The 27733-nt window shown below is 45.2% G+C and overlaps 1 protein-coding gene across 1 annotated transcript in view; it reads left to right on the forward strand.

Moving 5' to 3' along the window:
• Nucleotides 1-19904, forward strand: part of Xrcc5 (X-ray repair cross complementing 5) — a 91428-nt gene extending 71524 nt beyond the window's left edge. The window contains exons 17-21 of the mRNA XM_021156574.3: nucleotides 6692-6801; nucleotides 8420-8516; nucleotides 8745-8812; nucleotides 18846-18917; nucleotides 19658-19904. Coding sequence (XP_021012233.1) covers nucleotides 6692-6801; nucleotides 8420-8516; nucleotides 8745-8812; nucleotides 18846-18917; nucleotides 19658-19672 — 362 coding nt within the window. The 3' untranslated portion in view covers nucleotides 19673-19904. The remainder of the gene's footprint in view (nucleotides 1-6691; nucleotides 6802-8419; nucleotides 8517-8744; nucleotides 8813-18845; nucleotides 18918-19657) is intronic.
• The last annotated feature ends 7829 nt before the right edge of the window (nucleotides 19905-27733 follow it).

Below are 27733 nucleotides of genomic sequence, written 5' to 3' on the forward strand. Positions count from 1 at the left end.
TTTTCTAATGGTAAACTGTATTTGGCTAAGACTGTCTTTATTATCCTAGTAAACCACTAACAGAATAGGCTCTGACTTTATAATGCTAATTAGTGCTGAATAGGTAACTACCTGTTTGCATTTTAAGTAGGGCGTTGGAACCCTGGCTGAGTTTAACTAAACAAATTTAGAATAACACTGAGCTGATATTCCTCTGCAATTTTGGATGACAGCCAGGGAAACAGGGAGAAGGGGTAAGACTGACTGGCTCCTAGTACAAGGCCAGTTGGCTTTTTTTTATTTGGGTGGGAGGCAGTGAAGGGCTTGCCCTTACGACAGTAAGGTCTCCAACCTCTCTCCCCCCTATTAATTAAGTTTAAATAGGCAATGCTTAACAGAGGTGATCAAATGATTCTTTTCATCCATAGATGAGTGGGCCTTTAACCTTGACTTGGGTGGACATTGACCTGATTCCTCCCGTGAGCATTATAACAACTCACATCTGTGGCTCTTGGTATCTTTTGGGGAGGGGAGGCAGAGCCTTAGATATTTTTGGTTTTTAGCTGGAATCAGATACCAACCTCTTTCAAATCAGGTGTGTCGCACAGGGAACTCAGAAACGGTCAAGCTGGACCTTCCCTCCGCAGTAATCTCCTGCGCCAAGCGGTACCCATACTGTATTCATATGATTATGAATCAGTACGCGCAGTTCTGAGCGATGCGCGGTCTCTATATGAGACTTGTCAACCTCAGATTTAGCAAGGCCTAGACAAAAATTATGTCAGTATTAACATCACTAATTTTGGTTAAAATAGGAGCTGAAAGTCTTTCCTCTTCATCTCTGTTATTCCCAATAGCCTGAGGAACTAAGGACACCTTGCAGTAACAGCAAGGGTGAAAAGCCAGAGGCCAGCTAAGGGACTAAGCCCATCTCTATCAAAATAAGAACTAATCTCTGTAAATATATATGAAATTTCTACTTCCCTAGCTCTCCTGGTAAATCTAAATCTTATCTCAGACTGAAAGCCACATGCTGGGATGTCCTTGGAAGGGAAATTAGCAGTACCACCTGTTTGCTCTTAGGGGCGGAGAACCGGAGAATGTAGATTGACCTGCTTGAGAAAAGAAAGAAATCTAAACAATGAGAGAGTAGCACTGTAAATTTTCTGTTTGGAGAAATCAAGGTACTTTATTTAGATGCAAATTGTAAAGCTAAAGCTAATCTCCGGCCTCCTGTAGGGGAATTGGCTCAGAGGAAAACAGCGTTTCTGGGAGCTTCCACTCCCAGCTGAATTCTAAGCACAAGAGGAATTTTAGTCTTTAGAATGATACTTACGAGAAGAGACAGAATCTGTGTTTACCTGACGAATTAATCTCTCTGGTAGCCACCGTGCTCCATCTTCATCTCGTGAAAAAACACAAACCGAGCCTCTTCCCCAGATTAGAACTGGATCCGGACCCTTCCATTCATTAGTCAGGGCGTCCTTCCATTTTACCAATGCATAAGAATTAGAAGTAACTGGGTGCCAGTGGCGTTCTGCTGCAGACTGACCTTTAATGTCAGTTTGCAAAAAGTTTAGGACAAATAAGGTGAAGGCAAGATGAGCCTTTGGTGACCTTGGGGGATATAGATGCCCCTCTTTTGTTTTAAAAAGCCAATTCTTTAAGGTGCTATGAGCACGTTCAACTATTCCTTGTCCCATGGGGTTGTAAGGAATTCCAGTTTTATGTTTGATACTGAATTCTTTACAGAATGCAATAAAGTTTTTACTAGAATAAGATGGCCCGTTATCTGTCTTAATAAGCTTAGGCAACCCCATGGTATTAAAGGCTTGTAGGCAATGATCAATTACGTTTTTTGAAGCCTCTGAAGCTTAATCTCAAACTCTAACTCGCTTAGCCGTGTGTCCCTATGAGTAGCACCTCCCGAAGTGGTGACTATAGGTGAAGCGGGAGATTCGCAAGAGGACCAATTCTCATTAAGGTAATGGGCAATTCCTCTATCTGAGTGATTTTTGTTAAAATTCAGTCCATCATCAGAGTTTCCACATTTATCAATTTTTGAGTTAAGAAGATCTTTTTCTGAGGAGGCCTTCTCTGATAGGCACTCCTCCTGAGATACCACAAGCTCCGCCTGAGGGCAATTTAGCCCTGGAGAAGTTGCATCTTTTATAGCATCATTTACAAGCGCCCAGAGGCCTAGGGTAAAATTATCTGTCTGAGCGATATTCAAGGCCTCACCAACTTTCTCCCAGGTTCCACAATCTATCATTTCTTCTTCCTTGAACCATGGACAACAGCTATCTATCTTATCTAAAAAATTTCTTACTAATTGTACTTCAAGCCTTACTCCTCTGGCCTGAAGCAACTCCTGAAAACTAAAAACAACCGCCTGATCCATGACTTTAAACCCTTCCTTCTTCCACCTAAGCAGCTTTCTAAAAAGCTGCGGCACACCGCCTGTCTCCGTATCTAGTTCCGATTAACGAGCTGCTGACCCAAGCAGAAACAGTGTTGGGTTAGCACTGATTCAAACTTGATTCTTATCCTACCGCATCCTCAGCAACACTTTACAAAACTGAAATTTTAGGCTAGCGCTAGCATGTGTACCTGTCCGTTGCTCCGATGCTCCGATACGAAGATCCTTTCCTTTCTTGTGGAGCTCCACACAGCAGTCGTTTCTCTTAGCATCCCTCTGCCATTCCTCAGGTCCCAGTTCTGGCGCCAACTGTTGCGGCCTGCCCGCAGTCCACAACACGAACGGTTCAACTGAGAATGGCAGTTCGAACTGAAAAGAGAGGAATCTAGACGGGGCAGAAGAAACAATGGAGCCAAGACAATAAACATTCTGATCAAGGCTCAATTTTACTATTTTCAGACACTCAGTTATAAAGGAAGGGGTAGGGAACCCAATTTCCCGCCAAGTAACTCAGGGTCCAGTAGCAGGACGAACACGTGTGTGCCTCCAGGCAGCAAAGGCAGGGTCCAGCAGTAGGCATGGCAGGACGAATGAGCAGGAAGCTCCACCCTTGAGCAAGCAGGTTTCAGGCTGGGGGAAGGGAGGCCACATGTGAGTATAGTCTGTATGAGTGTGTTCTTTCATATTTCAGGATAAGCAGGTAAGGAAACGGTTTTTGTGAAATAGTTCAGTATCTCCTCTCTTCATTGTTTAGTGGGCTCCTGTGCTAGACGACATAATCTTTTATCACTTGATCCTTTGTGTTTTTATGTATTTCCTTGTAGATTTTTCCCATTTGTGTGTGTGTGTGTGTGTGTGTGTGTGTGTGTGTTTGCAGGGGCAGGCACAGTATGGTGCTCCTGTAGAGGGCAACTTGTAGAAATTTATTCTCTCCGTTTATCTTGTGTGTTCCAGGGACTGAACTCAGACCATCAGGCTTGGTGGCAAATGTCCTTACCCACTGAGCCATCTGCCCCTTTCGTAGCTGTTTCATAAATGTGGGCACAGAGTCTCTTCTTCTTCTTCTTCTGTTAATACCCATGCTCCAAAGTCCTGGTTTATATGCTCCTGCGAACGTCCTTCTTGACTTCCTGCCAAGCTCCCACTCCTCTGTCTGTCTTTAAATGTCCTTTCCAAGCCCTTGGCCTTGAACCCTTTCTAATTCTATTCTTTCGAAGGAGCCAGGCTCCACCCTCATCACAAATATGCACTCTCATGTTGCTTACGAGCACCAGTGCTTTCAGTCCAACTCTGACTCCTTCTTCCCTCACTCTTGCCCAGTCACTCCAGGCACTTTCCACCTCTGCTCTCTCTCTCCTTCTCTTTTCCCTCTCCCGCTTCCTCTCCCTCTCCTACCCTCCCTCCCCACTTCTCTGTCTTTGTCCCCCACTCGTGTGTGTGTGTGTGTGTGTGTGTGTGTGTGTGTAGGCCAGAGGTCAATTTGGGATCTCTCCCTCTATTACTCTTCGCCTTACTTCTGAGACAGCGCCTCTCACTTAGCCTGGAACCCACCCACTTAAATCGGCTAGACTGCCTAGCCAAGATGCCCTGGGATCCTTCTACAGGGATGCTGGGGAGCTGAACTCATGTCCTTGTGTTGTGAGCACTCTATGTACTAAGCCTGGGCTGTTGGAGAGAAAAGCCAACTGCTGTAAGAAAGCCACCTTCTACCTTTCATTGCTCAGTTAAGAGCCATGTTCACTGGTGATGCCTCCTGAATCACCAACAATTTAAAGTTCATGTGATTTCATAACATTCATAGCCTTCTTCATATTTACACACAGTTGTTGTTGTTGTTGTTATTAGTGTGTGTATATATTACATTCCCCAGTAGCCTGTTCAGTCCTCAGAGGAAAGGGATTTACCTTAAACTTACTGAATCCTAAGGAACACTGCATCATATCCTGTACACAGCAGTCACACAATAAATATTAACTAGGACAAGCTGATGAAGTGGCTGGTAAACTAAGCAAAGAGAAACAGTTACGCCATAGCTTCCTAAGATACTTCATTCTCATTTCAGAAGAAATGGAGGACTTGGGGTATTTGGGATTAGTGTCCTTAACCTCTAAGGGAATTTATTTGTGCCTAGATAGATAATGCTAAGTGAACTTCTTATCAAACCGTCCGCAAAAGGAGGCTGTCGTGAACTGTATTAGAAATGCCAGACATTTGGTTATTTTGCCTTTGCAAGCTGAAAAGAGAAACTGCTTTGTTTGCTTTGAGTTTCTTGTTGACGGTTGTCTCCTGCCAGGTAATCAGGGTTGTATTACTTACCTCCCTAAGAAGACCATCGGAACGTGCTGTGTCTCCTTTGAATAGTATGTGGATATTAATTTACTGCCAGAGGACACACTGGGGGAGATTTCTGAAACTGCATAGGGAAGTGTTTCTTTAATCCTCAAATTTGTCAAATGCTTTATAATAATGGAGATCATAATCTCCGGGTTGGAAGGAGAAGTGGAATGGTTCTTGGGGATATTTTTTCCTTCCTGAGAAATTGCTATATGAGATGAGAAAATGCTTTTTTTTCCCCTTTAAATCCTTTCTGCATGCTTTGAGGTCTTCCGGAAATGAGTAGCTGGCACTGATTCAGGTCTTTTGTAAGACGCTGAACAGTGTTCAGGTCTCTGATTCATAGAGTTAGTGGCTGCAAGCCCTCACCGGCGACTCTTAAAAGCAGTTTGCTTTACTATTGCACTCTCACATACATTTTAAACAGAATGTTCAAATGAGGTCATGATTTTGGGAAATAGCAGCCGTAGGTATGTCAGCCTTGCCCCAGAAGTTGTCAGGCAGCCAGGCAGTGCGCGGCTCCAGGAATGAAGGAGCGCGTGCCCGTAGGCACGACGTCCAGGCTCCATTGGTTTCTTCTGCCGAGGCCAAGGCATGTTCCCGATGTCCTCTGCTGTTTTCATGCTGAAGGGTTCTTCTTTCTTTGTTAGTGAGGCAGCCACGAGTTTCAGCTTGCCTTGCAAATGATAACATTATTAATGTCCTTCTGCTTTCCAAGCCATTTATACGTTGCCTGCTAGCAGCTATTGGGTATTAAGTACCCAGAGCTAGTGCAGTGCTAAGAAGCACGGGAAATATTCAGGTCCAGGAAGGGCACAGATACAGTAACGATCGCTCATTCTAACGACGAATGTGGGCTGCTCTTTCCCAGTGCGATCTGGGATTGGTAAAGGGTAGGCCGTGCTAGCTCGTTGCTTTTCATTGCCTGGTGCTGTTTGACAGTTACTTACCCCAAGTCTCAGAGTTGGGGGAGGAACTGGAGGATTAATTTCTGATGAATATTTTAAGGAAGGTAGCTTTGAATTGTTCAAACTAAAACAACAACAACAACAACAACAAAAACCCATCACCACCACCACCAACCCCCCCCCCAAGATTTATAATGAAACAAGCAAATAAAAGCATAAATCAAACCATTCTACTACAACCTGCAGAAGGAAAACTTAGCTATAATTCTAGGCACTTAATTTCTAGGCACTAAAATTCTAGAAATTTAATTTTATTTCTTGACAAATAGTGTTACCAAATTTCTTTATTCCAAAGATTTACTATTTTTAATTATATGTATGTGTGCGTCTGTGTAAGAGTATGTGCGTGTGACTGCAGTGCCCACAGGAGCCAGAAGAGGGCGTCAGCTTTCCTAGATCTAGAGTTAAGAGCTGTTGTGAGCTGCCCGATGTGGGTGTTGGGAACAGAACTCTCAGCCTCTGGAAGAACAGTACATCACGTGCTCGTAACTACTGAACTGTTTCTCTACCTCTTTACCAAGTTTCTCTTCTCTTCTCTTCTCTTCTCTTCTCTTCTCTTCTCTTCTCTTCTCTTCTCTTCTCTTCTCTTCTCTTCTCTTCTCTTCTCTTTCTGTGTTGTTTGTTTGGTTGGTTTTGCTCTGTTTTGTTTCGTGAGACAGGGTTCCTTTGTGTAGCCCTGGCTGTCCTGCCCGTGCTTTGTAGACCAGGCTGGCCTCAAACTTAAATAGATCTGCCTGCCTTTGTCTCCTGAATACTGGGTCTCCTGAATAAAGGCGTTCACCACCATGTCTGGCACCAAAGTTCTTAAATACTGACTTTTAAGATAGGATTTTGCATCATCTCCCTCCCTAAAGAAACTTGGCTAGTATGCATGCAGATTCCGAGACTCTTGACCAAGAGTCCACCCTTACAGCTGTGTACCAAGAATTGTACTATGTTCTCACAAACATCCCCATGCCTGAGAGAATAAATTTATTATCTTATATTCTAGCGAGTCTCCAGTTAATAAGTCACATCGAACAGTTTTTGGATACCAATGAAACACTGTATTTTATGAAAAGTATGGACTGCATCAAAGCTTTCCGGGAGGAAGCCATTCAGGTAAGTGTGCTCACCCATCTTCCAGCAGCTGACACAGGGCAGGGGCGCGCAGCATCCCACAGATAAGCCTAGCTTTCGGAAAGCATCGTTCTCACTGGGAGTTGTGCAGTATGCCAAGTGGAAATGACTAAACGTGCCTGTCATCGTCATCTCTCGGGAGCAGTGGAGGTCGTGGTGTGGTAGGTGGGGATAAACTAACTCATCTAGGAAAATTGATGAAAGGCATATATGCGTGTGAGTGCTGAGAGGGGTTTATAGAGATGGGATAGGTGTATGAACGCCAGGAGAGACAAGGAACCCTACACACAGCAGTAGTTTCCCAGTGCTGGGAGTGAGTTTTCTTCATTTTGTTAGGGACTTACAGAACACACTTATAAACCTCTTTCAGATTATTTGTGGGCCTTTTTCCATCTAAGCAAGAAGCGAACCAATTTGAAATGGAAGGTGTGCTTTAAAGTTGGCCCAGTTGCTGAGTATGTCTTTGTGTAGGTGCTGATTAAATATTTGCTGAATAAATAAATACTTGATTAATTTAGGTGCTTAGGAAGAATGACGGGAAAATTAGAAAATGGCCAAAATTAGAGTAAAAGACTCGGAAGTAGATGATACAGATACTCTACAGATTAAAAACAATGAAATTTTGGAAATGCAGAACCAAGAAAAGGCTAAGGGTGGTCCAGACGAGTGCCCCGTTCCCACCACGAGTCAGGTTAGGACTTGGGTGGGAAAACAGAAGGAAGTCTAGGACTGTTCCTCTCAGCAGCCTGTGTGGACGGAGCCCTGTGCTTCATCTGCATCACATAACAAAGAAGAGAGCAAGATGGAAGAGGAGCAAAAGAGAACAGAGACAGATTGGTCCTTCTTCATGTAGACCTGTGTTAAGAGTAAAATTAGTTTTTTAAAAAGAACACGAAACTCATCGAAAGAAACAAAATACCAAGTGGATCTTTGTTCCCTAGAGACCTTTCAGATTCTCTGGTACATGATGGCATGTATTTCTCCTTTCCTTCCCCTCTGAGTGGTCTTGTCAGGGTCTCAGTGATCCCGACTGGCTTAGAACTCTCAATATAGCTAAGGCTGGCCTTGCATTCCTCATCCCCTACCCTCCATTCCCCCTGTGCTAGGATGCTAGGCATGCTCCAGGGAACCAAGATGTGTATGTCTCTTAATTAAAATACACATTTTGGAAATGACATATAGAAAGATTTATAATTGAAATAATATGACTAAAGTTAAGTGACTTGAGCTGTGAGAGGCAGGGATGGAGACAGTCCAAGACTGGTTGTCACTGCTGGTTAATGCAGCCCAGTGAGGGCCTATGGTCAGTCTCGTAATCACAAAGGGATACAAAGATAGATAAATTGACCAGTCTTAAAGTCAAATGATCAGGGCATGAACATCCAGTAAACTGTAAGTTCTAAGCTGCCAAGATCTCTGTGGCTCCTGGCTCTGTGCCTTCCGTGGATAGACGGCTCTCTGCTTCTCAAAGAGCAGAGCCGTCTGAGTTGCTGGCTTCCAGTTACGGAAGTGCACTCTTTCTGATGGATTCAAGTGCAGTGCATTGGTTGAAGGATGTTTGCTTGCTCTGACTTGCTTCTTGTTCCCTGTCCACCTCCAGTTTTCAGAAGAACAGCGCTTCAACAGCTTCCTGGAAGCCCTTCGAGAGAAAGTGGAAATTAAACAATTAAATCATTTCTGGGAAATTGTTGTTCAGGGTAAGGTGGTGGTGTTTTCTTCAAATATTTATGCTACTTAAAATATACATAAAAACTTTCCTTTTAAGTTTTTCATTTTCATGTGTGGTATGCATGTATGTGAGTATGCATTTTGTATGTTTGGGGCACTTACATGTGTGTGTGTGTGTGTATGTGTGTGCACATGCATGTGGAGGCCCATGGTTGATTCTGGAAAGCACCTCCATTGTTCTCCACCTTACTTTGTAGATGGAGTTACTCTGATCACCAAAGACGAAGGCCCAGGAAGCACTATCACAGCTGAGGAAGCCACAAAGGTATTGAGAGCTGATACCCTCCCTGTCTTTAGACGAGTTACCCCACGAGGGAGCTCCTTACACAGTGAACACATTCCTTATCAGCCAGGTCAACAGCCTCAGCTGCAGCTGCACTCCCAGAACAGGCATGCAGCCTGTTCATGTTCCAATGGTTGTGTCTCTAGAAGCCACCTGTAGTCCTGGCTTCAGTAACTACAGAACCGTTAAACGTCACAGCCTATTTCCTTCGTAGCCCAGATCCTAATACAAGCTGTGACAGACCACTCTCCCATCCCTCTCTTTTCCACCTTAAATTTTTGTTTAAATGACATTGTGTGTGTGTGCGGGCATTGGTCGGCTTCTACCATCGTGTGGGTTCCAGGGGTTAAATTAGTTTGTCAGACTTGATGGCAAACACACTTCCCCACTGAGCCATGGGCTGCACCCTCCCAGTATCTCTTAAATACTGGTTAAACAGCAAAGGCTGCGGACTGGCGCTCCACAGTAGAGTTATTGGCTAAAATAGCATGCCTGAGGTACTGGATTTGTTCCCTTGCACTAAAACAAAACAAAGAGAGAGACACTCCAAAGATTCTGCTGGTTTGAGGCAGGTCTCAGGAGTGATTTGTTTGTGGTTTTAAAGCTATTTTTGTGACTATATTGTGGAGCTGGTAGAGAGACTCCCAGTCTAGCACTGGACTAGCCAGGTGTTTTCAATGAATGACCTCCACATATACAGAACCCACAGCTTTTGATTGGCACATTTGTTAGGCTAAGGCCTCCTTATTTGATGTATTGAATATTAAATCTGACTCAGCTGTCAGTCAAATATATGTAGCTGTTTAGTTCAGTAATTCTTCTTTGTACTTCAAGGTTGTAATGAAATTTTTATGAAATTAAATTGAGTAGCTCAGGGTACATGGTTTATAACAGCCTGCTTCAGTTGCAGACACAGGCTGACCTCGTCTCAGGAGCACAGGACCTGGTAGCTGGCAGGAGACTGAGCTGTGGCATCGTAGTCACTTGGCTTAGGTACTAACACTCGGGCCCTGGAAGCTCAGGTGGTCAGTTCTGGGTGCATAGGGCTGTGCTGAAGACTCAGAGGTAAGCACAGTGGGGAAGGAGAACTTGGTCTGGGGCTGGAGAGCCAGAGTAGCTGTAAGGAATGGCAGGGGCAACACTGGGAATGGTTATTACTCATCTACCTTCAGGCCAAAGGGGAAATGCCAGGAAGTTTCAACTCAGAAAAGGCATTAGACAGGAACCAAAGTAGTGTTCAGGAGAAAAGCTAGCTAATTTTTACTAAGTATTTTGATTTGAAAAGTTTTTTTTCTTGTTTATTTATTTATTTATGTTTGTTTGTTTGATTGATTTTTTTTTTTTGAAACAGGATCTATAGCCTAGGCAGGCCTTGATCTCTCCATGTAGCTGAGGAAGAAGGCCTTGAACTTGAAAACAAAATCACTCTGTGTGTGTGTGTGTGTGTGTGTGTGTACCTGTATGTTCATTGTGAGTACAGGCAAGCTCATGCTATGACATGGGTGTGGTGGTCAGAGGACAGTCTTGGGTATTATTATACTTGTCTTCCTGTTTGAGACATGGTCTCTTCTCACCACTGCCTGTGACAGTGTCACTGGCCCATCAGCTTCTGGGGTGTCTGCTGTTCCTCCTTCCCATCTTACTGTAGGAACCCTGGGATTACAGATGGGCACTACAGCTTTCACACGGCTACTGAGGATCCAAATGCAGGTCTTCATGCTTGTTCATCACATGCCTTTCCTACTGAGCCATCTCCTCAGCTTGGCCTTGAATTCTGACCTTGCTGCCTCCATCTTCCCAGTGTTGAGATTACAGGTGTACATCCCCACACTGGTACCTGCAGTGCTGGGAATTGAACCCAGGGCCTTGCACTTACTGTGGAAGCACTCTGCTACCTGACCTGTGCTGCATAAGTCTTTGTTATGAACAGGAATGGGCCTGCTCTTGAGCATGGAGATCATAGAGCTCAGAAGAATGCTCTGCCATCTCAGTGTCCACAATACCTGGAGCCACTTCTGCCACAGTTGGAGCCGGGAACCATGGGCTTGAGAGCATTGCTCAAATGTGCAGCTTCATTTCTGTCACTTTATACAGTGCTGAAATCAATCAGTGTCCTAAAAGAAACACCATTAGAAGAGAGGGAGGCAGAGAGAGAGAGAGAGAGAGAGAGAGAGAGAGAGAGAGAGAGAGAGATTGACTGATTGATTGTATCTGTTTAACCCAGACCTTATAAAAAGAAAGAAATTCCATGGTTTTCTGCATTTAAGTTTGGCTTAAAGTTAGACTAGAAAATAAAAAGTGACCTGAATTGGGAAATTGTCAATCATCACATTGTATTATCCTACAACTTGACCTTTTTATAGAAGGGAGAGCACTCAGTAAGTTTTTCAGTTGTCTGCCTCCCCTTGCAGGCACACACAGGCTGAGTGTGGGTATAGGCTTTTTATGCCAAGCCTCGCCAGGGAGGACCTCAAATCATACACTGGTAAAGACAGGTACTTTGATTGCCTTTATCCTTCGTGATGATGGGTGCTGGCTGCCACTGACCCATGACCTTATACAGTTAAAAATAACAGAGTGTGTCCCTTCAAAAGCAAAGGCTGTCTCAAGGTAACATCGTCAATGGGAAGGAAATTTATCTGTCAGTCTCTGTTCCCCACAGATGATGAGACTCATCTGGACACATCTTATGCACGTTATCAGGGAGATGAGAGCTTTGCAGTCTCTTGTCCAGCAAAGAGAGGTCTAGCTGACTTTAAGGCACCTGCTGTATTGTCCAAGGCTGATCGGATGTCATCCTGATTGGATGAGGCTTACTGACATTATCAAGGGTGTTCTTAAAGTCGGTTTTTATAAATGTTCATCTTACCTACAAAATATCATCACAGCAACATCCAGACAGCATTTGAGGGGACAGCTGGGCATCAGGCCTAGGGAGTAAAGCTCTGCCAGTCAGCTCTTGCTAAACATAGTTCACGTATAAGTTAATTCTAATCACTATGTGCTATGAAAATCTGTCGTCTTGGTGAGATTGACTACATACTCCAATTTTTAAAGAAAGTGGGGAATGCTGATGTTCAAAAGGTAGGCTTTCCTCCCAGCAACACATCTTAGCCAAAAACGTCACATCTCCTATGTGTTATGGAGTTAGTGAAGGAAGGAATCTAAAGGGATACAGCCTTTTCAGACTGTGTGATGCAATGTTGCACGTGTGGTATCTTCTTCCAGAGTAAAGAGCACAGAGCCTATGCAGCAGGAGTTTTACTAGCTGATGATTAAGCTTTAGAGGGAAGTGCCAGCTAATTGTTAGGGATAAGGTGGAGTCCTTAGATGATTCTAGTATCGCAGAACTGATGCAGTTGCAGTTTAAGACAACTCGGGCTGTCACCATCTTTGAGTAGACGTAGCATAGTGAACGCAGGTGGGAGCAGCTCTCCTGTCACTGGCTGCCTGGTTCCTTCTTGCGTGTTGAACAGTGTTTCACTAGCAGTAAAACTCCACTTTATGTCAGTTGAGAGCCCAGGAAGTGCAGCTGAATCCATGGAGTAGCAGCTCAATGAGAGGCTCTGTGGTAAGCGTTATCTTACAGCCACTGCCACAGTGCATTACATCAGCCTTGCAGATTCCATAGTGTGCCAAGAAAACACCATTTTCTTTCTTTTTTTTTTCCACATTTTTAGTGCTTCTACTAATTTAATATTTTATGCATGTGTGTGTATGTACATGTGTGAGTGTAATGTGTGTATATAAGTTGTATGTGGGGTACATGTACCTGTGTATACATGGAGGCCAGAGGAAGATATCTTCTTTCAAATTTAAGATACCCTGTTCTATCATGCTCCACCATAGTCCTCTGAGAAAGAGAGTCACGATTTTGCTGTGATGAAACACCATAACAGAAAGCAACTTAGGGGCCAAAGGGTTTATTTGACTTCCGCTTCCAGGTTGCAATACCTCATTGTGGGACAGAAGCAACCAGTCATAACCAGCAAAGAGCAGAGAATGAATGTATACATGCTTATCTATGTTCCAAAAACAAGGAGTGTTTTGATCATATGCTTTTTCCTTCCCCAACTCCTCTCAGATCTTTCTCACCTCCCTACCCATCCAACTTCATGTTCTTTCCCTCCTCCATCTCAAAAACCAACAATAAAACCAAAACTCAAAAGAACACATCCATTGCAAGAAGATGCCTCTCTCCCGAGGGTCCAGTCATGCACTGGCCTGTGGGCATAGCAGTTTCACTAGGAGCCATATTATTGCTGTATTCTTTAGCAGAACAGTAGTTGATTTGCCTCTAGGCCCAATCACTTAGCCTCAGATTCTTGGCTGTTTTTGCAGTGTTGGGTGCATGTTCCATCTCATGGGATGGGCCTTAAATTCAGTCTGAAAGTGGTTGGTTATTACCATAACATTTGTGCCATTGTCGCACTAGCACGTCTTGTAGGCAGGTCACATCTGGCTATTTATGTGGTTGCTGAGATCTGAATTCAAGTTCTCATGTGTATGTAGCAAGTATTTGTAGCCCTGAATTTAGTATTTATATCAAATGTTTATATGATAATAGTTTAACTTCCACATTGTGTGATATTCATTTAGGACAAGTGTATGTGTACATACCATATTCAGATAAGAGAAGGAAATAATGGGAATAAATTTTGTATTTATTTCACTGCAGACCCAGTGGTTCTCACTGCCACTCTGATTTTCTCAGTGACCTTCTAAGAGCCTACAGGAGTGAAATACCATCCTGTTACCACTGGGAAGCCAAGCCCTAGAAAGCTTAAATGGGGCTAGACTGTGAGAAGAGGCAGCAAGATTAAAATGCCAGTCTCTGTGCACTGCACTGGGCCTTGGTTCCCAAGTGAATGAATGATCTTATCAGTAGAACCTTTGCCCAACGGTCACTAAAACACACTTGTCTCCACTTGCTTCATTTCCATGAGTAACTGGCACCACCCAGACCTGCTTACAGTGACCTAGAGACCGTAAAGTAGAGCCTGAACTGTGATTCCACTTCAGAGCGCATCCTGTCTGTGTCATGTGCAGAGTTAGGCTTTTGTGCCTGCCCTAATATCAATGAACCTTTTATACTAAAGATGCTTTTATGGCTGGGGGATTGCTTTGGGGTAAAGCACTTAGTACACAACAAAGAAAAAGGGACTGTGGGAGAAGGCAAGGACTGGCCTGGAGTTCTCCTCTGACCTCCGGCACAGTAGGGTGTTTTTAATTTTATGTCTATATGTATTTTGCTTGCATGTATGTATGTGCACTATGTGCATGCCAAGTGCCCTCAGAATCAGAAGAGGGCATCAGATTCCCTGGAACCCAAGTTACAGACAGCTTCAGCTTCTTCTGTAACTCAGGCCGTCTGGAAGGAGAGTTAGTGCTCTGAACTAGTTAGGCAGTCTCGAAAGAACTGTTTCTTTCTAGGCAAGGTGACACTCGCCTGTAAACCCTGTCCTCATGAGGCTGAGGGTCCTGAGCTCAAGACCATAGCCAGACCCTGTCTAAAAAAGGAAAAGGAAGGAAGGAAGGAGGGAGGGAAGGAGGGAGAGGGAGGGAGGGAGGAAGGGACGGAGAGGGAGAGAGAGGGAGGGAGGGAGGGAGGGAGGGAGGGAGAGAGAGAGAGAGAGAGAGAGAGAGAGAGAGAGAGAGAGAGAGAGAGAGAATGAGAATTAATGAATGATACATGGGAATCATTTCTCTAACTGGTGGGTGTCTCTGTTGGACCCTGTGAATGTTTCTTTTGTTCCTTTTTGCTTTAAATCATTGATGTCATTTTTTTCTGGATGTTGTGGAGTAGTGGTGAAAGTGGTATGTGTGTGCGTGTGCATGTGTGTGTGCGCGCGCGTGTGTTTTAAGTTTTACCTAATGGTTATTGAAAGCTTGGTAGGTTTTTTTTTTTTTGTCTTATTTTATTTTTTGAGTTTTTTCTTCCTCCTTCTCCTTCATCTTCCTCCTCCTCTTCCTCCTCCTCCTCTTCCTCTTATCTTCTCTCTCTTTCTCTCTCCCCCCCACCCCCATTCTCCACCCCGCCTCTGGTATTAAAGGTGTGAGCTACCACACACAGCAATCGTGGTGATTTTTACATTTAACTTTTTATGAAGGCAGACCTTACATGTAGGAAACATTCACAAGCATCATGTGTGTGCTACTTGATGGATTCTTAAAGAGCATATACCTGAATGTCTGCTGCCCAAAAGGTCCTCCAGTACCTTCCCAGCCAGAACCTCACATCTCCTGCATTACCACTACTGTCAGGGGAGCCTTTTTGTTTGCTGCTGGCCCTCATGTACTTGGAGTCAGAACCTTTGTGGTTTCCTCCTGGTCTCTCACCTGTGTTCTGGCTGGGTAGTGTCCCTAGTACCCATTCTGCCTACCATAGTTCAGTCCTTTCTCCCGGTGACAGGCATTTGCTTTGTTTGGAGATTTTGACATCTGCAAATGAAGATATGGTAGATATTCTAGTACACACTTGCATATAAATTGCATATACTCCCTATAACTAGCGCATTTCCACTTACATAAGCATTTTTTCCTGCCTTTGTTCATCTGAGGCTAAGCACAGACCTGTGAGCTGGAGGCCTTTGGGAATAATTGGTTTTAAGACGGTCAAGTCCTCGCCCAGGGCTCCTGAGAAAGCAGCCGAGCTAACATTCTGGCCGTGTTTTGCACATCGGGCTGCACAGTCCCTCTGCTGCAGTCTGTCTTTATGACTGAAGTAAGCTGTCCATGTCACTTTAGGTAACCTTGTGGGATTTTAGGCCAGAGTTCATGTAACCCATGCTGGCTTTAACTTGCTATACAGTAGGGGGTGACCTGATCCCCCTTTCTTCACCTCATGATTGAGATGTGGCTTTATTTGGTTTGTTTGTTTTCTTGACTTTTGTTGCTATAGTGTCAGGGATTGGACTCAGGGCTTTGTGCTAGCTCGACAATCCTGTACCACTACTGATGTTTTTGAAGGATCAATAGTCACTGGATGGTGCCCAGTAAAAGCCTTGGTAATTTGTTTTGAGACAAAAATCTTACTTTATGGTCCAGACTAGCCTGGACCTTCCTATGTATACCCGGTTGGTTTGGAACTCCCAGCAATCCACTTGCCTCAACCTCCAAACGCTGGCATTGCGTGTGTGAGCTACCACATCCATGTGCTTTTAATATGGGTGTTGATAAAGGCCTGATTGTTGCTTTTAGTCGTAATGGAGAAGTAAGACTAGCATGGAGAAGACTAGCATGAAGGGTTATTGGTTCCATTTCTCTGGATGGGACCAGCTGTGTCTGCTGTACTTAGAGGTAGTACTGTTTATCATGTCATAATGGTCTGTAGACAAGCAGGCTCTTTGTGGTAACGCCAAGTAAATGACGGTGGTTTGAGGAAGGGGAAAGCATGTCACCAGGTGTACATTCTGGGTTTTCTCCGCTTCAGCGTATTGCAGAGGAAAAGAACGACAGAAGGCGGGAGTGACTCTTAGCCCTCTCTGCTGCGATCTAAGAAGTTGGTTCTTTGATAAAGCAAAGTGGTCCCTGAGCGCTGGATCTCTAGCTGGCCTGTCACCACGCAGACTAGAAGTTACTGCTGTTAAAACTGATGAGGAGCTGAAGAAATTTATAGATTACTAGAAAAGCACTGATGATTGTTGCCCAGTATCATATAGATTTTAAACGATACGGTTTTCTTTTCTCCTAGCAGAACATGTTAGAGATAACTGAGTTTTCTCAAAAAGTTTTGTAATAATGGACATTAAATACGTCACTATTCATTGCTTTTATGTGGACAACAAATTACCAAACGGCCTATTAGTTTTTCCCAGTAATATTTTACCCTTTGACTATGTATGAAATGTGCCATGTTAAACTGCCAGCAGTGTTTTTATCTGATATTAAATATTTTTAACTTAAAAAAAAAACTGACGAGGAGGGAATCTTCGGAAGAGATCAGCCTCTCCTGGGGCTTTGGGGAGGATAGGGAGGCAGCCGAGCCTTTAGCCGTAATCTGTTTATTCAGGAGCAAGAGCAGATCCATCAGGGAGTCAGCCGCGGGGGCTCTGCACTTGGTGGAAACCCCAGTTCTCCGTTCTCTTTCTTTCCCCTGCCACTGTGCTCTTCCTAGGAGTTTGGCCACATCTCAGAGATGTGCCATTTGTGTTTAGTTGTATATCCCTCAATATTGTGCGTGCGGCAGTCCTATGTTAATTTACCCTTTAACAGTGCTGTGGACAGGCCTTGCAGGCAGGGAGGCTATGGAACTGGAGCTTTCAGAGGATGGATGCCAAGATGCCTTAGGGCGTCTCTAGACTCATCCAGGAGTCCCCACCACCGTTCAGGTGACTGAGGGGCAATATGTAGTGGGCTGCTGCCACCGAGCCCTTGGGCTTTGTCATTTCCTAGGAGGTGCTGGTGATTTGTGGCCTCACAGGGGTACAGCAAGAACCTTTTACTTTTTTTTATCCTAACTCAGTAAGTCTCAGCTATGTATCTCCAACATGTGGGAAATTGTCTGTGTTGGTTAATGGTAATGAGTGGAAGGGCCAAGGTAGGGAATAATCATTATAGTACAGTAATCAGGACAAGTATGAAGATTAAGAATAAAGGGGCGAGCACAGCTTATTTTTAACCTTTGACACAGTAAACCATGACACAGTAAGCCATGGGCAAAACTTCCTTTATCTGCATTTGGCCCTTAGATATTTTTATTAATATCACCTAGAATAAATATATAGTACAGTGACGCCTGAGCTTCATTAGAGTTCTGTTCAGACTGTCTGCCCTGGATCTTCTCTCTGATAGTGTGGAGGGTCACCAAAGGACTATGGGAAGATCCATAACATCCTTTAAGAATCTCAGTCAAAATGGAGATCAACAAGAAGTGAGGAAAAAACCCAGGGAAGAGAAGCCGTTAGCAGACTGCCATGGCTTCCATCCCAGTGCTGAGAACAGAGCCAGTGTGTTTGAGTGCGTGCGTCTGCGCCTGAGCAGAGCTCTGGGGTGTGCTGTGCACAGCCGCTTACTTAACGGGGACAGTGCTTTATGGTTGTTAAGGAGATATCTTCAAGGTATACTCTGAGTTTCAAAGGTCATGGTCACCCCATGGCTCATAAGAATAATAGGATTCATAGGGAAAACAGTCTTGCCAGTATTCATGTTAGGAAAGCAGGAAACCTGCAATCACATGTTTTCTCTGTCGCATGGAGACGGGGTTGACCCGGAAGGCTTGCTTACCACACAGAATAGCAGGGAGCCATGCCCACTGCTACTACCCCATTTCAAACACTTCAGCAGGCTCAGCTTACCTTACCTGGAGTCCAGGTGCTACAGGAAGGCCACCTGTTTTGGGACAGTAGGTTTTAGATCACATTTTACATGCAGTTGCCACGTGCCCCAAAGTCTGAAAAGATGGCCTGCTTTTCAGTCTTGGAGGGGCAGGGTGGGGAGTGATGCTCAGATCATTCTCAGAGCCACTCGGTACTTTTAAAACTCTGAATATCACTCCTGAATCTGTAACAGACTCGCCAGGTCTCTGCCTTAGTTCACTGATGTGGAGTGTTTTTATCTGCCTCTTTTCAAACGAAAGACCAAACAGCCTCCCATGCTCACCATTTTGTTCTCTGATGCTGTTTGTCCTCAGTTGTGTTCAGGAATAAATAGATGATTATAATCCTGCTTAATTCTTCTGCTCCTTTCAAATGAGACAAGAGGCGCTGGTTTGATTTGGGAAAGGGGTTTTATTATTTTCTTAGCCTGAACATGCCAGCGCGCCCCGCGGAAGGCATGAGATATCGGGTGTGTGCCTTCTCATCCTTACCAAGCACTGATGTTTCCCTTCTCCACAAGAACTCTCTAGTGAGAGCCACTGTGGACTATCGACCCTCAAAACTAGCCCTCATGTTAACAGACGAAGGAGCGCTGGCTGAGCTCCTGTGTCTCAGAGCCTTTCTGTGTCTGTCTGTTCTTTTTGTCAAAAAAGACAAAAATGATCATTCTATTGTCATGACTGACTTTCTGTTTATAGTTTCTGGTCCCCAAAGACAAAGCAAAAGAAGATACAGCGGGACTTGAAGAAGCTGGCGATGTGGATGATTTAGTAAGTACTTTTAACACGCACCAGGTGTTTAAAGACCAAGTTGTCTGAGCTGTAAATGCAGCCACCAAACCTGTCACTGCAGACGTGGCGCTTATTTGTGCACTAACCTCACACACACCAGACACTCCTTGCACTGTTAATTATTACCGTTACAAGTCTAATCATATAGGTAATCTCATAATGGGAATTCCTATGTTCTGTGGTTTCAATTATAGTGTTCATTCAGATTAATCCTCCCCTCTGAAAAGCTAGAAAAGAGCCGGGGAAGCCATTCCCTTAGAAGAAAAATGTTATAATTTACTGAAATTGTTCTTAACCAGAAATAAGCAGTGTATCGTGCAGTTTGTGTGGGTTGACAAATACAAACATCCTTTTAAAAGCCCACTTCCTAAATGTTCTCAATTAGCTAAATAGAAACAAAGCAGACTGATAGGCCTTTGAAAGCAGCCCTTGCCACACCATGCTGTGGGTGCTAGGAAGTTGCAAATGTGGGCTTTTGCAGCCATGTTTGGGAAAACCGTGCACTTTAGTATCACAGGAAAACTGGAGTGATGACCACACACTATGCTGTCAGCCTTTTTGTGGAAAAGTCTTTAGGGTTGAAATGAGAAGATATTTAGTGTTTAGGTCTTAAAATAGTTGGCAGAGAATACTAGTACAGGTTTGTGTGTGTAGCTAACTGGAACTGCAGGTCTAAGGGTAGCCTGGTTCCTTTCTGAATATGTTGTTCTTGTTTACAGCTGGACATGATATAGATCATGGATGTGTGGGGAATCCAAGAGTGCCAGCTCCGTGCTGCTGAGAGCTCCGGCAGCATCCCTGAGGCCGTGCAGGGGGATGTGAAGCTCTGGCCGTCATCCTAGCAGACAACTTGGGAATGAGTCACTCCAGGTCTCTACAGAGTGACCACAAGCACATATATTACAAGGAATAAGTTAGACCCTATTCAAATTTATAAAGAGTCATTATTTTCTGATTGGTATATCATTTCTTGTGTGAAGTCTCATTCTTATTGGTATATTATACATATGCATAGAAGTTTCTGGAAAATAGACTTCATCCTACCCTGCTGTGATGGTGAGGAATCAATCAGGTGAGGTTAGTGGACTCCTGGAGCCATGGCGTGGCCCCGGGTGTGATTCTTGGCCCAGTTCAGGAGTCATTCCCTGGGTCTGCCAGTGGTAAGAACACCTCATGCAGAAGGAGCAGCAGTGCCTAGTTTTTACCAGGTAGGCGGTGGGGAAAGCCATAAGTAATGGCTGACCTTAAAGCATTTTCACCCCCACTTTAGCTTGTTCAGGTGACTTTGACGGGTAGGAAGGGCAGTGTCACCCTGCACGTCAGTTTGGGAATGGCAGTGTTCTTGTGAAGAGAAGGCCTTTGTTCAGCCCAGTCTCTGTCATACTGACAGAAGCCTCACTGTGAGCCCTGGCTGTACTGGAGCTCACTTGGTAGACCAAGCTGGCCGCAGACTCAGAGTTGAGCCTGCCTCTGCCTCCTGAGTGCTGGGATTTACCACACTCAGCTCAGGTGCCCTTTTAGAGCATCCCCAGCAAGGACAATGAAAGCCCCGGATGCCCCGGATGAAGTGAAAGCTTCATTCCTTAAAGTCTAGTGCACTGTTGTCGCTCCTCCTCAGCATGGCTCCGGAAGTGTGGCCCTGTAAGGCCTCCTGCCTTCTCAGCGTGGGGATTCCCTGTTGATAACATCTGTCCCATCAAACTAGAAAATGTGTGAGTTGGTTTAGCCTTATTGATCTTATGATACTTTTCTTTTTAATCACTCGTGCACGTGTTTGTCACGATGCGGGCATATGCGTGTGAGTCCAGGAGCCTGCTGGAACTGGAGGAGGGCATCAGATCCTCTGGGACTTACACAGCTGTTAGCCACTGTTTTGGGTGCTAGGAACTGAGCTCAGCTCCTCTGCAAGAGCACTTTGCTGAGCCATCTCTCCTTCCATCACCCCTCCCTCCTTGTGATGCTTTTTCACTTAGGTTACATGTAGAGCGGGAAGAAGTGAGAAAGGACTGAATTGTATGTGGTTTCCACATCCTTGTCTTGTAGGCACAGTGATGTGTGCTGTCAGCTCCATGGAACAGAAGTGAGAAAGGACTGAATCGCATGTGGTTTCCACATCCTTGTCTTGTAGGCACAGTGGTGTGTGCTGTCAGCTCCATGGAACAGAAGTGAGAAAGGACTGAATTGCGTGTGGTTTCCACATCCTTGTCTTGTAGGCACAGTGATAGGTGCCTATGATATGTGGAACTGTTGTGAGTAGGCGCGTTGCATTTTGGATTAATTTCATTTCTGTGAAGTGAGATTTGCAGGTCCGCAGAACTCCCAGGTTTTCTGCTGACAACTTGCCTTGGAAAGCAATAAGCGCTGAGCTGTCATCCATCAGCCACAGACTAGGCCTCAGAACGTAGTAATCATTATTTGGGGGTTTCTACTCCACCTTAGATCATTCAGTTCCCAAATAAAAAAATCACAAAACATAAGCCTTAAAGCATGGGGCTGGGCAGATATCAACCGTCTGTGCTATTTTATCTATTTCCCTGTCAATAATTCCAAGATATGACTTGCCATGTTCTATCTGCCCCCCCCCCCTCCCAGGTCTCTGCTTCAGACTCCAAGCCCTGGAAGAGAAGCCCCACCTATCTCTCTTCTGCCTAGCTACAGGCTGTAGGCATCTTTGTTCAACCAATAGTTTTAAATGTAGGAGCACCTTTGAGCAGTGGTGTTAAAGCAATCTCTTGCATTTGGCTGTGGATAAAATGCCTGGAGAAGACAGAACCTCCCCAGTGATAGGGCGTTCTGCCGTGGCTATGCAGAGGAGTAATGGGGACAGGCGTGGCTGGCGGTGTAGGGGAAGCAGCTCCCCAAAACATGCCCTGTCTCCAACACACATTCTTCAAGCCCACCTGCTATATGGCAGTGGCTCTCAATCTGTACGGAGACTGCTTTGGGGTCAAATGACCTTTTCATAGGGGTTAAGACCATTGAAAATCAGATAAATATCTGTTTCATAATAGTAGCAAAATTACAGTTGTGAAGTAGCAACAAAAATAATTGTATGGTTGGGACTTACCACAACAAGAGGAACTGTAAGGGGTTGCAGCATTAGGAAGGCTGAGAACCACTGTGATACGGGATGGCTAAGGGAACTGAGGGGGACTCTGGGATGTTAGTGGGATTTGTTACCTTTTCAGTATGCTAAAGATTATATTATTGGTAGGGCTCATGAATATATGCAGTTATCAGGAGGTAGTCTTTGACAAATCTGAGAAATAGAACTTATTTTTGCAGCAGGACTCTCCATTTGGAAACAGGTCTGATTTGCTGGGTAAATGTTTTGATGATCTGCTTGTGTAGGGCTGGGGGCAGGATAAAGAGGCGTGTGGAAGGAAGGCCACCCACACTCTGGGGGAGCAAGGCAGTAGCCGGGCCTGGCTAGTTTCTAGCCTTTGTGTTGGTGAAGGTTGTATCATAAACTAGGGCAGGGCTGAGGAGATGGGGACAGGTGAGGGGGACAGTGTGGCATCCTCTGTAGAGGGGAGTGGCCTCAGGGAGCAGGGAAGCCCAGGAGTCCGGGGGCATCCTCTTCTTCATTTGCCGCGGGTGGTTATGGGTAAGTCTTCACGTTCTCACCAGACACAGTACGCTCGTTCTTGCTGTTCGTATTATGTAGATGCCCTGCTGTTTAAACCTGGACCTGTTCTATTCTCCTTAACAGTCAGAAAGAGTCCTCATGCTTATGACCAGAGCCAAGACTCTGCATAACCATTCACAGGAACAAAACAAAGGTTGTGCACCCAAGAGCCGATCCACCAGTGCACAAAACATAGCGTGCCCAAGATGTCTGTTACCCCTCAGAGTGTTTTGTTTTGTTTAGTCTTTGTGTTTTCAAGATAGGGTTTCTATGTAGGTTGGCTGTCCTGGAACTCATACCAGGCTGACCTCGAATTCAGAGAACTGCCTACCTCAGCCTCCCTGGTGGTGGCATTAAAAGCGTGAACCATGGCTCACAAACTGCCTTCCAAGCTGTTGGTTTGAAGGTGATTAAGAGAGCCGGGCGGTGGTGGCGCACGCCTTTAATCCCAGCACTTGGGAGGCAGAGGCAGGTGGATTTCTGAGTTCGAGGCCAGCCTGGTCTACAAAGTGAGTTCCAGGACAGCCAGAGCTATACAGAGAAACCCTGTCTCGAAAAACCAAAAAAAAAAAAAGAGCACACTGGAACAAGATCAAATGCACCAGCAAAAAAATCACATCTCTTCCGTACGGCCGCCATCGAGTTTTGTTTATTTCAAGAATGTGGAGTCTGTTACTAGAGTTAAGACCCTTCCCTCTTTGGGGTCTCCTACTGATTTTGAAAACAGAAAAGAGATTTTCTGTTCCTTCTCTGGTAATGTCTACACTCTGGCTAGAAACAGACTTGCCCTGGCCCATGTATATGATATAGGCATGAAATTTTTTCTATCTCTACCCTAGTAAGAATAAAAGATCGAAAACTTTGGCTTTTTATTAATTTGTGTTGACAGAGAGGATTGGGAGTAGATGCAGGAAGCCTTCATGGGACATTTTTGAAGCCAAATGGTATAGCCCAGCCTCACCTGGGGAGTGTGAAAGGAGCCCAGGGGCTTCTGAGTCTGTGCCGCCATTTCTGCAGCTTCAGCAACAGCCAAGAACCAGCTCGGTCAGCACCGAGCCCCTGTAGCCTGTGCCGCAGCCCTGGCCTGAGAAGATGAATGGTGTTTGCACCACCCTAGGGAGAGAACGGACTCTACTCTGGAGGTCAGCATCAGTCCTGGGCCAAAGAGAAAGTGAGGAGGAACGCTAGGCCACTGATGGATCTAGGGTCACATCAGCTGAGACAGTATCCTTCATGTGTCTGAGGGCTGTGGGGGTCAGTGGGGGCTAAGGGGATGCCCCTTTTAGGTCACCCAAAGCTGATGGAAGGTACAAGACTCAAAACTTGAATTCTGGATGTTCTTCCGTGTAACCCCAGCCACACTCGTGTTTCCTTTCAAGCAGGCCGTGTCAGTGTTCTCATCAGGCTTCCCAGCCTTTGGCCAGTGGTGACTTCTTACACTTCTTCCGTCACAAGTACTCTCAGAAGTTAAGAGACCACAGCAGGCAGATAAGCCAACGGATGTGTCACATGCTCCAAAGACAGTTTGAAAGTAACTTACTCAACGCCAGCATAAATATATTTTGGTACAAATGACGTATTTCCATTTCAAAGGGGCCTTGTTCTTTAGTAGCGTTGGTTTAAGGTAGCCTGGGAAGCTTGCCACTCTTCCTATCTCTATCTCCATTGGATCTGGCCACCATGAAGTGATGAGAAGGGCAGTATGACCTTTGGAAAAACCAAAATTTTGACAGATCCAACAGCCCACTCCAAAGGATGTTTTTAAATATAGTGTTATCCAAATCCAAAATTCCATTCAGGCTGTTAAAGGGGGAAAAGCTGGTGGCCATGTTATTTTGCATCCCAATTTAAAACAATTATTTACATTTATATCCTCCCACCTTTCTCTCTGCATGTACCATGGATGGAGGCTAGAGAACAACCTGAGGGAGTTCTCGTCTACTGTGTGGGTCTGAGAGATCAGAATCAAGTCACCGGGTTTAGCACTAAATCCTTTTACCCACCAAGGCATCTCTCCAGCCTGCACCCCAGCTTTTAAAATGTTAGAAGTGTTGCAAATCTGACAGGAGCAGAGTTTGTTCTGGGAGGGGAAGGAATGAGCCCAGCCTTGCTGGGGTCCTGGCACAGATGTTACCTTTGTAGACAGACCAGTCACAAGTACTTTGTAGATAATAAGACTGCCAGCTAGCAGTGCCTTAAACAAATAAGGCCCAACTTCCCCTCATTGCAGGAAGTCTGGCTTAGGTGGCTGCCAGGAGACACATGACACACATGACCCTGAGCAATGGTCTGAGTGAAAACTCTGAGGTTCTCTTGTCCTTCCCACCCCATCTCTCTGTTTGCTTGTTGTCATCTTCTCCTCCCTCCTCCCTCCTCCCTCCTCCCTCCTCCTCCTCTTCCTCCTCTTTGGTAAAGCAGAAAAGGTGAGATAAAGCAAAACAACAAAACCTGTTCATCTGACCTCTTTGGGTGGAAGCTTGTCATGTGTCTAGTTCAGCAGTAAGAGATGCTGGGAAAGCGGGAAGGCCGCATTACTTAAGCCACTCTAGTTGAGTCAGTCCAGGGAGCTGTGAGAGCAGGAGAGGATGCCTGGGTACCAGCGCTGACTCAGCTACTCTGTGTCTTAAGTCAATTTTGTGTTGCTGTCAGGAATACCTGAGATTGAGTTGTTTCTGAAGAACAGATTTCTTTCTTACAGTTCTGGTGGTAGAAAATCCACAGCAGAGGAGCCTACCTCTGGCAAGGGCCTTTTTGTGTCACTTGTGACTGGAGGCAGAAGGGCAGGCAGAGGGGAGGAGGTGAAGGGGCCGACCTCATCCATTCACAGGGAGCCCATTTCTGAGGGCCACTTCTTATATCAAGTTCACCTCTTAGCTCATTGCACTGAGAATTAGGTTTTCAGCATGGGCTTCAGATGAAGCAGATCTTGGACTGTGGATCTCAGAAGTTGTCTAGCCATCTGACCTCAGCTTTTCTGCGCATATAGTAACGGGTAGGTTTGTTTGTGGCTTAAACTTTGTTCATTGAAGTAACACTTCCCAGGGAGTTATCGAGCAGCAGCAACTCCAGGCCCTCCCAGCCTTCCTGCTCCACCTGTCTTTCCTCACACACTACACATTTGCCAGAGAGTCTACTGGAAGGAGCTGGAGTGCTTCCCACCATCTGTTGTGAGGCACAGGACTCCAGAAGGGATTGGGAAGGCATACTCGGTCCCTCACTCAGCCTGACTCCTGCTACCACAGTTTGAGTGTTTTCAGGAGGCAGAACAGCCCTTCCTCCGACCACCAGTGGTGTGGGGAAAAGCCTGTCCTCCGCAGTAACGGTGGTTGGAAGAGCAGTGTGGACAGACATGGGGCTTCAGTTCTGGAATCCAAGGTTTCAAAGCCACTTGATAATACCACGCTTCTCTTCTTCCTACATGCCTGCTTCTTACTGTCCGCCAAAAGGGACACCCCATGACTGGGTCCTGGTGGCTTTAGAAGAATAAAGATGGAGACAAGGTCATAGCCATGCACACTCTTTTGTCTTTTGCCCCAAGATGCTTCATGTCATGCTGGGGTTCTGCGAGCAAGCTACAGTTCCCAGTCCTTACACCTGTAGGACCTTGAAGCAAGTGTAAGCTGTTTTCACCCTCTGCTCGCTCTATTCTGGCTGTTTGACTCAACCATTTGATAACCCCCGTTTCTGCAACTGTCAGACAGGATTTATGTTAACCTAACATCCGAGATTGCAGGGGAAAATGAAGGTGAATGACATGAAATATTTGATACAGAGGGAGCACCCAGCAGCATGTCCCACTATTAGTCTGTCCAGTTCTCTGTGCATTCTCTATGCTGGCTCCTATTTGTGCCCTGCTCTGCGGAGCCTCACATGAAGTAGCCAGAGGCCACAGCACTTACCTCTGTTCCCAACTTGCTCTGTGCATTTTTTCCCAAACATTCATTTTCTCCAACAAAATGGGCAGCTGCCCCTCAAGAATGCTGGTGACAATAGAATAAGAGGAAAAGAACCAAAGACTTTCAATAGGAGGAGCTTTGTGTGTGTTAAGTACTTGAACCCCAGCGGGCCAGCCACGGACGTATCCCTTCCTCTGGCTCCTTTGTTTAAAGATACCCCTCCACCCCCAACTCCCTGAGCCCTGGATCCTCCAACAGTGTCAGGGTTGGATGCCTTTTATGGGCCATTTTTATTAGTGTCCTGATCGAGGCTTAATCACCACTCATAAACTGCTATCCGCCCACTGGCAGAGAGGGATGGGAAGTACGATTCTAATTAGGAGTTGAAGCAGAGAGGGCATTTGGAGTTTCAGGACACAGAGAGAGAGAGACAGAGACACAGAGAGGCAGAGAACGTGTGTGTGTGTGTGTGTGTGTGTGTGTGTGTGTGTGTATGTGAGAGAGAGAGAGAGATTGAGGATGTAAATGTGGTAGCTGAAGAGCAAAATTAACCCCCCTGACAGACGTACTGCACATACATGTGCTCTCTTTGCCTGACATATCCATCCATATTCCCTTCCTGACCCACAGTTTGCTTCCTAGAACATCATTCACATTGGATTTAAAGCCCAATCTGTTTCAGTAATCCCTGTTAACTAATTTCATCGGCAGATACCCTGATTCTTACTAAGGTACTGGGTGTTAAGACACCGGTTGACATAGCTTTGGGAGAGTATACAATGCAACCAATGAAACTTTATCTTGACTGCAAAGAAAAAATTGCAGTTAGAAAAAAAGATGTGTATGTTAGGAGGTGCTATGTGTGAGGTGAAGAAATACTGCTACACCCAGGCACACACACACACTCTGTGGAAAGGGAGAAGACCTTGTTTGGGAAGTATGTATTTGTATCCGTTCACAAGCTGAAGTCTGAGGGTCTGTCTCTGTAGATAAGACGCAAGCCTGTATGTACATCTGTGTACATTTACACGTGTGCATCAGCTTGCTGTGTGAGACGAGAGGGGGGACTTTGTTTATCCAGAGTCAGCAGAAAAGGCCATGCTGCTAAGTGTGATCAAGTGTTCTGTGAACATTGGTTCTTGTTTTCATCTTGTGTGCTTTTATTCACAAGTTCTTGATTGTTTGGGGAAAGAGACCATATAGTCCCCACCTTTCCTGGACCCAGGATGTGTTTCTCCCTATGGGTAGACGTAGGCTGCAAGGCTCTTACC

The sequence above is a fragment of the Mus caroli genome, unplaced genomic scaffold (assembly GCF_978045245.1).
Source record: "Mus caroli unplaced genomic scaffold, Mus_caroli_1 scaffold_1, whole genome shotgun sequence".
NCBI lineage: Eukaryota > Metazoa > Chordata > Mammalia > Rodentia > Muridae > Mus > Mus caroli.